Source organism: Protopterus annectens, chromosome 8.part0 (assembly GCF_019279795.1).
Source record: "Protopterus annectens isolate FY-2018-M chromosome 8.part0, PAN1.0, whole genome shotgun sequence".
In the NCBI taxonomy this organism is placed as follows: domain Eukaryota; kingdom Metazoa; phylum Chordata; order Ceratodontiformes; family Protopteridae; genus Protopterus; species Protopterus annectens.
This window is the reverse complement of record NC_056741.1, coordinates 460,121,279-460,134,047: the sequence shown is the minus strand read 5'-3', so window position 1 is coordinate 460,134,047 and position 12,769 is coordinate 460,121,279. Positions and strand designations below refer to the sequence as shown.

General features: G+C 38.4%; 1 protein-coding gene across 1 annotated transcript in view; it reads right to left on the bottom strand.

Moving 5' to 3' along the window:
• The window catches only part of ITGA10 (integrin subunit alpha 10), an 837,220-nt gene that overhangs the window by 231,488 nt on the left and 592,963 nt on the right, over positions 1–12,769 (bottom strand). Inside the window, exon 19 of the mRNA XM_044079978.1 lies at positions 12,666–12,751. Coding sequence (XP_043935913.1) covers positions 12,666–12,751 — 86 coding nt within the window. The remainder of the gene's footprint in view (positions 1–12,665; positions 12,752–12,769) is intronic.

Here is a 12,769-nt window from a genome sequence, read left to right as displayed (position 1 = left end):
GCAGCTCTCAGCTCCTTATAAAATCTACTCAATACTCAACTTCACAGCACAAGCAAACTGGAAAAAGCCAAAATGTATTGGGGGGGGGGGGAGGTCAAAAGCCCAAAAACCAGGGACACAAACATTGCTTGTATAATCTTGGAAAGTTGCTAGAACCATACATTTTACTGCCAAGCTCCCTGTGCAAAACAGTCAGAGCAACATACCACTATGCCAAATCAGCTGCTTTGTAAAAGAGGAAGACTGAAACTTAAATGGCTATCATTTAGTGAATTCAGTTCTCACCATAGCTGTCAACTTCTTAGTACAAAACACCTGGACAAACCCAGTAATGAGGGAATACAGCCCTCAAACATTCAGTGAATTCAGTTTTTGCCATAGCTGTCAACCTTAGCACAAAAAACCTGGACGAAGCCAATAATGGGGGAATACAGTCCCAAAAATAGGGACAAATTTCAAATATTCATCTTATAAACTTAGAAAATTGCTAGACTAAAAGGTTGTGTTACGGTTGTTTTACTATGTATTTTCTGAAGAACATGAAGTCTGAAATTCAAATGCCTGTCAATTTTACTGCTGACAGAATAAAAACAATTTTCAGCAGAGACCCAGGGAGAAATACTGCAGACACGTCTTTATAAGATGACAGGGCACCAGAGCAAATCCACACAAACACAGGGAGGAGATGCAGACTCCACACAGAAGGCACCCGAGCCAAGAATCAAACCAGAAAACCTATAGCTGTGAGGCAACAATACTACCACTGCACCATCAAATATGCAAGGACTTAAACATTCAGAAACCTGAAGTCTGAAATTCAAATGCCTGTCAATTTTATTTAACATTTGTTAATCAGGACAATCTAACTTGGAACAAAAAAAAATTTCAGCAGAGGCCCAGGAAGAAATAATGCAGACATGTCTTTGTAACATGGGAGGACACAAAAGCAAACCCACACAAACACAGGGAGAAGATAAAGACCCCACAAAGAAGGCACCCCAGCCAAGAAGCAAACCTGAGAACCTGCAGCTGTGAGGCAACAATGCTACCACTGCACCATCAAATATCAAGCATTGCAACATTTACAAACCACAGATATTATGAGGAACAGATCAGATCAAATATGAGGCAAAAATCTGCAGTTTTTTTTACAAATGGTGGTGGGTAGGGAATTCAGGTCTTTAACACCTGCATACAAGGTACAGGGTTCAAGCCTGAGATATTCCCTACCACACACACACACACACACCTGTAGTAGCAAACCACACACACACACCTGTAGTAGCAAACCACAAAAACTAAATATACTGCACTGGGTCCCAAACAGTCGTCATGAGAGTCCAATCAAGACAAAATGAAGTGTAGAAGAATAAAAATATTTCAATGCGTTGGCTGCATGACAGCTTAATATCTAGATGGAAACAAAAAAGGTTGTGAGGCATGAAAAAATAAATTACTTTTTTAAATACATTAATGGAATGCCAGTCAAAATCAAGTATAAGAAAAACAAGCAGCACTCAACTCAAACCACTTCTTGCACTGCAGTTCTAATTATAATTTATATTCAGCTTTATTAAAGTAACAAGTAACATGCTGAAAGTAGAAATCTCTGATGCCCCCACTTGTAAAAATGTTCCTTATCCAAAAAAGACCTGCTGCCTGACATCTACTGTTTCATGGGGAAAACATGATCAAAGTAAAAAATGAAAAGCAAACAAGAAATAAGCTCAAGATACATTGCTTAAAAGGATTACTGTACAGGTTATGGACCACGCGATTGGCATTCGGTTTACGGGTAAAGCCTGCAGAGATGACTGGAAGTCTCCAAGTGTAATGAGACTCTTAAAATAAGGTAATTCTGTCCTTTATTACAAATACTGGCATATGCATTTCAATACCCAAGGCTTATACATTTTCTAGTTAAGTATTCTCTACATGGCAACAGAAAGGCTTTCAATGTTGGCAATTCTTTAACAGCATGCTTATTAAAGCTTACTTGCATCTTGCAATCTCAGCCAAGCTTACCTGATGGTCATTAAAGTATTGCTACTTAAACACAGAGCAGCGGGCACTTTGAGTAATAAGCATACATCAACAGTACAAAAAATATGACAGAAACCAGACCATTCTGTAAAAATCAAGGACAGATGAAAAGCCACTCTAGTACTTGTGTCTACCTTGGATGGGTGGGATTCTCTGCACATTTATACTGCATAACTACTCCTTGCCTTGCTTCGACACATCCAGAGTCACTACATGGGGGAGTGGGGTGTAACAAATATGTCACAGTTTGAAATGTCTTTGGCTGACTTGTGATGGCCCTGACACATTTGTCATACCTCTCAACCTCAGAGCAAGAAATCTGGACAAAGCCATACAAAGAAATGGGACAAAGGCCCAAAAATAAGGACGATTTTTAAAATATTGCTCTTATAAACTTAGAAAGCTAATAGAGGTCTTGCATTAGTATGAATTTTCTGAATGGTATGAAATCTGAAACTCAAATGTCTGTCATTATTTTCTAACTTCACTCTTTAATTATTTGTCACTAATTTGCCAAAAAAAACACAATTTTATGAAAAATGGACCAAAAATGTGATGTAAAAATATAAAATAGCAACACAATACAGCTGGGAACCTGTCAAAGAAGGGACACTTTAATATTAGTACTGCTAACTTGAGCAGCTGACAAAATAAAACAATCTACATGCATTTCTGAAATAAAAGTAATCTGATTATTACAGTTATTTCTTAATTATAAACCCTCCATGTTTTCTTCGAAAATTGCTATTTTGTGGAGGGATCATTAGGGGAAGAGCAACATTTTCAGTCAAAATCAGGGACAGTTCAGAGGTTTGGCTATGCCTAATTCTATAAAGCAATTTATTTGCATGTACCTCTCAACCTGTTAATGCAATAAATCTGGACAAGGCCAAATATATTGGGGGAACATATAAACAGTACTAAAAATTGCTTAAAAAACCTGGACAAAGCTACTAACAGGGTGTTACAGTCCCAAAAATAAGGACAAATTTCAAATAGCCATCTTATAAACTTAAAAGATTGCTATAATAAAAGGTTGCGTTACTATATATTTATTGCTAGAATAAAACGTTGTTTTACTATGTATTTTCTGAAGAATATGAAGTCTGAAATTCAAATGCCTGTCAATTTTACTTCTGACGGAACAAAAACAATTTTCAGCAGAGGCCCAGGGAGAAATACTGTAGACACATGTCTTTGTAAAATGGCAGGACACCAGAGCAAATCCACACAAACACAGGGATGAGATGCAGACTCCACACAGAAGGCACCCCAGCCAAGAATCAAACCAGAAAACCTATAGCTGTGAGGCAACAATACTGGCACTGCACCATCAAATATGTAAGGAACTAAACATTCAGAAACCTGAGGTCTGAAATTCAAATGCCTGTCAATTTTATTTACCATTTGTTAATCAGGACAGTCTGACTTGGAACAAAAAAAAAACAATTCTCAGCAAAGGCCCAGGGAGAAATAATGCAGACATGTCTTTGTAACATGGGAGGACACAAAAGCAAACCCACACAAACACAGGAAGAAGATACAGACCCCCCCCCCCCACAAAGAAGACACCCCAGCCAAGAAGCAAATCTGAGAACCTGCAGCTGTGAGGCAACAATACTACAACTGCACCATCAAATATCAAGCACTGCAACATTTATAAACCACAGATATTATGAGGAACAGATCAGATCAAATATGAGGCAAAAATCTGCAATTTTTTTACAAATGGTGGTGGGTAGGGAATTCAGGTCTTTAACACCCGCATACAAGGTACAGGGTTCAAGCCTGAGGTATTCCCTACCACACCACCATGAGCCTAACCACCAGTATATTGCACCAGGGGCATTTTCTCACACACACACACACACACACACACACACACACACACACACACACACACACTGAAAGTCCCTGTACACTCACCTGGTCCTGTAGTAAATCCCTGTCTGCAAAATCACCATTAAATCCAGGTCCCTGTCCACAAAACCCCCGACGAGTGCAGCTGAAAAACCCGTGCAAATCCAACCTTGCCCGTCGCGAGATCTTCCCCTGCAGCAAGCTCCAATCCAGACCCGAGATCCTTCTCCTGACTGACGACCTTGCAGTCCGACCCCGAGGCTTTTCCCCAGTGAGTTCCCAGGCAGTCTATGCAGTTTAAAACTGCATAGACTTGTGGGAGCGCTCCTGTTCACATGTCTCAATCAGGACTGCTGCTGAGACAATCTGCGCATGCTCCATGCTCTAGACTGTCTCAGCAGCAGTCTGGACTAGTGCGCATGCACGAAGTCCGCGAAATTTTAAAATATTTTTTTTCTTTTTATTTTTTTTATTTTGTTAGTTTGAAGTTGAGGGGGCTGCAGTCCGGCAGTCCAATAGCACGGGCCGCCCCTGATAACAAGAGAAATAAAAGTAAAACACAATACAGTACACATATACAATGATTTGCAAACAAAGGCATGACTGTTGATAAGGTAACAGGTAAGCCTACATGTATCAGACTGAGTGAACATGAGTGTGCTGTTTGTTTCAGTCCAGTAAAAATCTACTGCCACTCATTAGTGGACCGGAGTTCCGCTGTGGCGACCCCTAACCGGGAAAAGCCGAAAGACACAACAAGTTGTTGTCAAAACTGTGACATTTGTATTCCCTACTAAGAGATTTAGCTAATTTCTTTTTTTTTTTAATTTGAAAATTCATGATACTTTTACTTGACAAGTCCATGCTGCTGGAGCAAGCACTGATAAGGCTTTCTCTCCTATTGCTTTAGAGAAGTCTCACCATCTGAGTGATATGGCATTGTCTGTAGATAAGCAGTGGGAGTGAGTTGTTTTCTGTGATGCAATTTGTGTGCTAAAAGGGGCAGTAGAAATAATTGAACAAATTGAATGTAAGGCAACTTAATAGTAGTGTGACCCTGGTAGTTAGTGGCATCCAATTTGCTGCTTCTAGTGATAGACAATGTTGCTTTCTTGGTTCACATAGAAATATGAATATTGTTGTTGCTGCTTAGTTTTATTAGCTTAACTCATTCTGTTCACTGCTTTTGGTAGGTTATAAGTGTTTTTGACTGAGTTTGATGTGAACTGGAGTAGACAGTATTTCAATTTGGAATTATCATGTGCAATGCCAACACTTTTCTTGACTCAGCAGTGAGTAGGCTTGAGTAATTGTACTCTACATTGTTGGTTACCTTTATGAAAATGTTCACTTGTGCAACAATTGCTAGTTGTGGTTTAAGTATAATGCCAGGATAAAAAAAGATAATGCCAAGGTATTATTGCTGTGCGACTGCAGGTAAAAGTATGCTGTTAGATCTATATATGTTACATATGGGTTTGAGTTCAGTTTTTGGTTGATACCAAATAGCACAGAGGTTCTTCCTTTAATCATGAGCAGCATTTCAGTCAGCAAGTTGCATACTGAATTGAAGTCTTGTTGTATCTTTTCTGGTATTCTGTGAAGAGAAACTGTCATATTGCAGTACTATAATGCCATCTGCATATCAGGTACATTTGTGATGTGCTATGTCATATGATAGGTTGCTAATGAATATTAAGAATAGAAGCAGCCCCAGAATTGAGCCTTATGGTATTCAAGCTGTAAAAGCTCCATTACCTGGTGTACTAGCACCATGCTTGATTGGAAAGGTATTATTCATATAGTCAGAGAACCAGTTTAGGGCTGTACTGTTGATACAAAATTTGCTAGTTATGCATTTAGTAATAACAATTTTTTTATGGCAGTAATGTAATGTTCTCAGAAAACAGAGCATCTGTTATTCATTCTTTTTCCATTATTTCAAATATAATATTGGTGAGTTTGCTCTGTTTGTATATTGAATTTGTTCTGAAGGCTGTGCTGCACATTTGACAATAAGTCATATTTGGAGCTGTAGTCCAGGAACTTATTGTACAGTAGCTTTTCCATGATCTTTACAAAATTGCACAACATGACATTTGTTCTGTAATCAGTTGCTGATGTTCATGATGGGTTTTTAGCTTTGGAAATTAGAACTATTGTATGTTTCCAAGAGAATGTAATGGAGGCTGTAGTTAGTGATAGGTTAATAAAGTACTGCAATGGTTTTATAGATTGGTTTTACCAACATTTGAATGCATCTAGTGTGTAGGGTAGAATGTTTTATTGACTGTTTATGCCAGTATTTTGTAATGCTTGCAACTTCTGTTGCAGGTGAAAAAAACAACTTTAAGCAAAATGGTGGAAGGTCATACATTTTGAATAGTATATTTCTTGTTGTGGAGTTGGATTGCTGGAGGTTTGGAATGTTGCAAGCTTGCTGGAACTGATGAAATCAATTTTTTATGTTTGAGGTTTGAAGTGGTTGAGGTTTGTTGAAGGTTACGAGTCATTGCTTTTAGAATTTTCCATCTGTTTAGGGATGCCTGCAAGAAATCTGCCTATTCCATATGTATGATGCTTTTGCTGTGTTTGCAGCAGTATGAGTTTGCTTTTTGATGTTGTAGTATGTAACTTTATTGTCTGTATTAGAGTGGTCTGATTTTGACAGTTTGCAGGCTCAATTCCATTGTTTAAAAAAAAAGTTTAACTTTCAAGAATAATCTCTGGGCAAGAAGTAACTTTTACCTATATTTAACATAACATATATATATATATATATATATATATATATATATATATATATATATATATATATATATATATATATATATATATATTATATATAGCAGTGGTGGTGCTGCGGTAGCATTGTCGCCTCACAGTAACATGTCCTGTTCGATTTTCAGCTAGAGCGTCTTCTGTGTGGAGACATTTGTGAATGGACGTACCTTCGTTGAAGGTTGTGCGTCAGGGCCGGCAACTCGGTATGTAAAAATCTACTACCAATCATTAGCGGACCGGAGTTCCGCTGTGGCGACCCCTAACCGGGAAAAGTCGAAAGACACAACAATATATATATATATATATATATATATATATATATATATATATATATATTAATATAACATATAACAACTGGAAAGGCCACAGAAATACCTCACAAAGAGGATTACTGGTGTCAAACAGATGTCCACGCAGGCCGTCTCAAAAAACTCCAGCTTTACTCTGTTGCATATCGCCTACTCAGAGGCGATCTCTGCCTAACATACAAAGCTATGTCAAACCCAGAGCTGTTGGACATGCTCCACTTAAAGAAATCCCAATCCCTCTGAGTTACACACACTAGGGACCTTAACCTTGTCACCGCAATAAACAGAACATGCTGGAGGGATAGATTCCTGTCCCAGAGACTTCCCATACTCTGGAACAGACTACCTATCTATGTCAAACAGAGCTCCTCATTAGCATTCTTCAAGAAAAAATCTTGATGATTGGATGGGAAATAGGAAATTCACCCTGGGGATCACTTCTGTGGCTCTGCTTGACAGGGGCACAGGAAAATAATTTTCTTGGGTGGCGAAAGCCAGGGTACCTTTTTGGCTAGGCTTATATAGGCCCTAGGGCCAATAGCCTAGTACCTACCTATGAACCTATATTTTCCCTCAGAGGAAAGAGTCTGTTTTCTGCATGAGAAATGTAAAAAGATGAGGGCTATTATAAAACTGTTGTCCTCATACCTTTCAACCTCACAGCTTTCAAAATCATAACAATCCAAATTTTCATTAATGTATACATTCATATCCCTGTGGGTGAGGACACAAATGTGCAAACTTACCATTTTACCAAGTACAAGCTATTAGAACCCTTGTGGTGTTGATGGGTGCACACCTACATAGCTTAACCAGAAAAAAATTATCCTTACTGTACTGTAAAAAGACACGCATGCTTGTTTACTTGGTTTGCTATACATGCTAGTTACGACTACAGTTTAGTTATCAGAATTAGTATAAACATTGTATATTCTTATCTGTCCATGACATGGCTCAGGAACTTTCATAGGTTCATAGGTAGGTACTAGGCTATTGGCCCTAGGGCCTATATAAGCCTAGCCAAACAGTACCCTGGCTTTTGCCACCCAAGAAAATTATTTTCCTGTGTCCCTGTCAAGCAGAGCCACAGAAGTGATCCCCGGGGTGAATTTCCTATCTCTCATCCAATCAAGGTTTTTCTTGAAGAGTGCTAATGAGGAGCTTTGTTTTATACAGATAGGTAGTTTGTTCCAGAGTATGGAAAGTCTCTGAGACAGGAATCTATCCCTCCAGCATGTTCTGTTTATTGTAGTGACAAGGTTATGTTGTGGCTAAATAATAACTCAGAATACACATCAACCTAGAATGAAACCTGAGCTCCAAGCACTTCTAACAAAGCAAAACTTCTTTCTTCAGGAAAAAATAATGATTTTACTTATTTTAGTGCAGTGGTGGTACAGCAGTAGCGTTGTTGCCTCACAGCAAGAGGTTCTCCTGTTTGATTCATGGCTGGAGTGCCTTCTGTGTGGAGTCTGCATGTCCTCCCCGTGGTCGAGTGGCCTCTGAAAGACATGCGTAAATGGGCATGCCTTCGCTGATGGTTGGGCATCGGGCTGGCAACTCTGCTCCATAAAAAAATCTACTGCCAATCATTAGCAGACTGGAGTTCCATTGTGGCGACCCCTAACCGGAAAAAGCCAAAAAGACAAACAAAGACAAACAGTTTCATATGATATAGAACCAGTTACTGCAAGTTTACAACACTGTTTTGCCACCTCACCAAAATATTGCTATAAGCTCTTCCATTTTTTTTGAACAACATGTTGCATTTTTCACATCCTATCTATCATAACACTAAAAAAGTTTTGCAGTGTATAATTACATACATACACACACTCAAAAAAACATGTATTACATCCACAAATACATAAATAATGGCCTGGAAATGCTTTGCCTGCTGCTTTCAGGATCATGCAGTGCACCCCCCCCCAGCTTCTTGGCTTAAGAATCACAAACACTCAAAGTCAGGAAAAAATCTTAAATATTGCTCTTGCATATTTAGAAAGTTGCTAGAATAACAAGCTTTGCTTTAACCCATTATCTGAAGGATATGAAGTCTGCAACTGACAGGCCTGTCATTATCTACTTACTACAGTCAACAACAATTTGCCAGAAAACCAGACATTTTATCAGGAACTGACCAAAATATTTCCCAACTTCTCTGCTCAAGAATTCCAGACAAAGGCCAAAATAACAACTTTTAACTGATGTTTAAATAGTACTCTAACTCACTTCAGATTTAAGGTGTTGCAACAGTATATATTTTCCAAACAATGAGTATGGAACTCCTAAACCTACTTAATGGCATCAGTGTTTGTCTTAACATTTTGCAAGGGACAGAGTGAAAACATAAGCCAAAAACAGTGATGCTCTGCAAAAATCTGGCACAGCTGACAGACTATACCCTTTTTGGCAATATGTCCTACGTGCACCTCTTTCGCTCTGAGCAGTAGCTTTTTATTTTAAAAGGATTACACAGTGCTAGATGCCTTGTATGTTATTGGCCTGTTTTGGCTGAGACAACAGAAATCTGTCTCCTCTCATTTGCTCTTTAATCTAGTCAGTGAAAGAGAACAAAATCCAAGTTGTCTTGCATCAGATTGGAACAGCAGAGTGGACATAAACCTGAGAAGCAAACTTAGGGTGCTGCGTCAGATGCAGACCAGTTGAGGGGTATGGCTGTCACTGAAGATCACTTCCCAAGTAGCTGCTTCCAGGTCAATGTTTAGTATCTGTTGTGATGAGCAGAGCGATGGATCTAGTGGATATTATTTTTATTTTTGGGATAAGCTTAGATGATTTGAAGAACCAAAATGACAAAACTGGATTACGATTAATGAATGAATTAGGTGGCACTCTTGTATGCTTGCATTCAAGAAGCAAGGGAGTTAGAGCTTGGAAGGAGGTTCTTGGCTGTTTTACCATTTGGGTGAGGCTGTCTTTCTTAAGGGAGCTTTCTAAATAATATTTCTGAGGTCCATGCCAGTTTGGGTTTTGTTCTCCTAGGATAATTAGTTTAGCATTTCCAGATTTTTTAAGGAAAAAAAGTCTAGATGCTGGTTGACTACTCTAAGACTGGCTGGTGGTGATAAGTATATAAAGACAATTGTATTCAGGATATTCTAAAATATAATTTGAACTATAAGCCTGTTATGCCTAGTGTTTTAGTGGATACATTGGCATCAAGTAATGTGGGTTGTACTGTGGTGTTATTTTTAATTAGAAGAAGTAGTCCATATCCTGTCTTACTTCCAGGTCTATGATTGTAGAAACAGTGATAGTTATTCTTTAAAAGAGTAGATGTGCAGTGTTAGTATTTAAGCCATGTTTCAGTATTAGCTAGTACGGCTGGGTTGTACTGTGAGACCCAAGTCTACACTATTTGTTAATAATGCTACTTAGGATTACTAATGCAATTATGAAACTGTGTTTTGGTTGTTGAGGGATGTGTAGATTAACTTGATATGTTTGATGTCACGTAACATCATGAGAGCTACTGCCTGTAAGAAGAAAGTTCAAAGTATATGTTTAGGAAGAAGCTTGGTTCTGTTTAGTAAGAAATATCTGTGTTACATAGTTTTGTTAGTGGTAAATGTTGCCTCTTTTATGTACTTAGATTAGTATCAAGTTACTGTAATAGGAATACGATGTTTTCTTGAACTGTTTCTTGTTTTGGGAATTGATGTTATGTTATACAGTGGAAACGTTATGGGAGGTAGTCTATGCTGTGGAAAAATGCTGCAAGGGTAGGTGTAATTATGACTGCATGGTGCATGTTGCGGGGTATGAGATTGTGTTATTATAGGTACAGGGAATGTTGGTACAAATTATATGTTGATATAACATGCTAATACAGCCATCAAAGGTTGCGGTAGGTAATACTATTCTCATACATGTAGTGTTGACTAAGTAAAGAAGATTTGTATGTGATTTACATAATGCTTAAAGTAAAGTACCCTACTGTGGTTATGAATTTTACTGGGAGATTTGTCTCTGCCTCTTAAAGTGGAAGAGGTGACCCTGTGGAAGAGGGGTGGGGTGTCCATTCATCAAGATACTTTTCCTTGTGCATAGTGAAGTGCTTGCAAAATGGTTATAGTTCTGATTCTTTAATTATTACTAGTAAACACTTTAAGGGTAAATCCTATATGCTGCACTTTGTTCTTGGTCAAATTCAAAGTGGTACATAGGTCAGACCATGAGAATGGCCAAGCTCAGACTTCAACAGCACATTCATGATATTAAAAGCAACAATGAATTAAGTCATTTGCCTTAACTGAAGACCTTTTTCAACAGAGTGGCCAAAATGCTTTAAAATTTTGTGTGAGGGGTGCACCTCATTTAACTAGAGGTGGTGACAGAAAATGGGTTTAAATAAACTTGAAGCTATAATAATTTTAGATATAACACATGGCTTCTTACATATATTAACACTGCAATACTTTAATCAAAATCCTTAATAAATTTTCAACCTGTCAGTCATTGGTTTTTGGCAAGTGTCAGTGTAATTAAACTTTATGTACTTCAACTTTTCTTCTTCCCCTTAGAAGTCTTGTGCTGTAGGACATAGGATTTTATATAAACTACAATGGAATTCACTATGTTTTATTCTGCATCATGTCACTTTTTTCTATAGTGGGGCCCATCCCTGGAGACAGGCCTGGGGTAGTGTTTACAGGGAAGTGCCTGGTAGCTTTGTGTCCCTTATAGCTCTACTGGGGTCAATCAAAAAAGTTGCATGGATCCACTGTGTGGACCTACTTCTCACAAGGTGAAAGGTGGAGCTCAGGTGCAATGTCAGTCAAGTGACAAGCAGAATCAGGATGAATTAAGGTGGACTCGACCCTGGTAATGGAAAATGGCACTTGGAACATAAAATGCTACCTCTTCTGGGAAAGAAATTGGAGCTTGTGTGGAAAGTTGAAAAGTACCAGCTAGGTTTATTTGGTCTTAGTTCTACATACAATACTGGTTCTAGAACCAGACCTTTTGGACAGGGGTAGTCTCTCTCTCTCTCTCTCTCTCTCTGTCTCCTTTTGTGGAGATGACGCTAAGGAGAGACACAAAGTATGTGCAGGGAGCCATACTTTGATGATGTTTGGTATAATTTGACTGCAAGTTATAGAAAGGAAAATTGTGTCTGTCTGTCTGTCTGTCTGTCTGTATGCATACTTAGGTGACATCTCCTTAAGGTATTCAGTCTTTTTATGGACCATATATGTGGTGTTCAGTACAGAATCCCCTATTGATTTTGTACTTGTACTGGGAATCTTCACTGTGCATGTGGGACATTATGGAAATGTCTAGAGAAGAATGAATGGGAGAAACTTCTTGCTTCATATGAATTCAAGTGATGATTTGTTTTTGGACTTCTGTGCTTTTAATGGTTTATCAGCAATTGCTTTTTGATGTTGGCAAGATCAGAAGGCTGGATGTTCTAGCCTCACACAAAGTGCTTGGATTCTTGTTCTAATACGTAGACTACCAGTGAGTAAAAGCTGCATTTCTGAGTTGCAATCCTTAACAGAAGATATCTACCTAAGGTCTCATGTGTCAGAGCTTGTAAGAAATGAACTTTAGGGATTAAGAGTAGGTGCCATGATATGAAAACCATTCAAAGAACTTTTCTTGCCCATAGTCATGCAGTCTGTTTTAACATAGCTTGATTACCTAGAGCCACTGATGTCCATTTTAGCCTTCAGTACAAGGTCCGACACACATTCGTCATCCTCACCACAGTCTTTGTAGAATGGGATCTGAAAGGATCAGAAAAT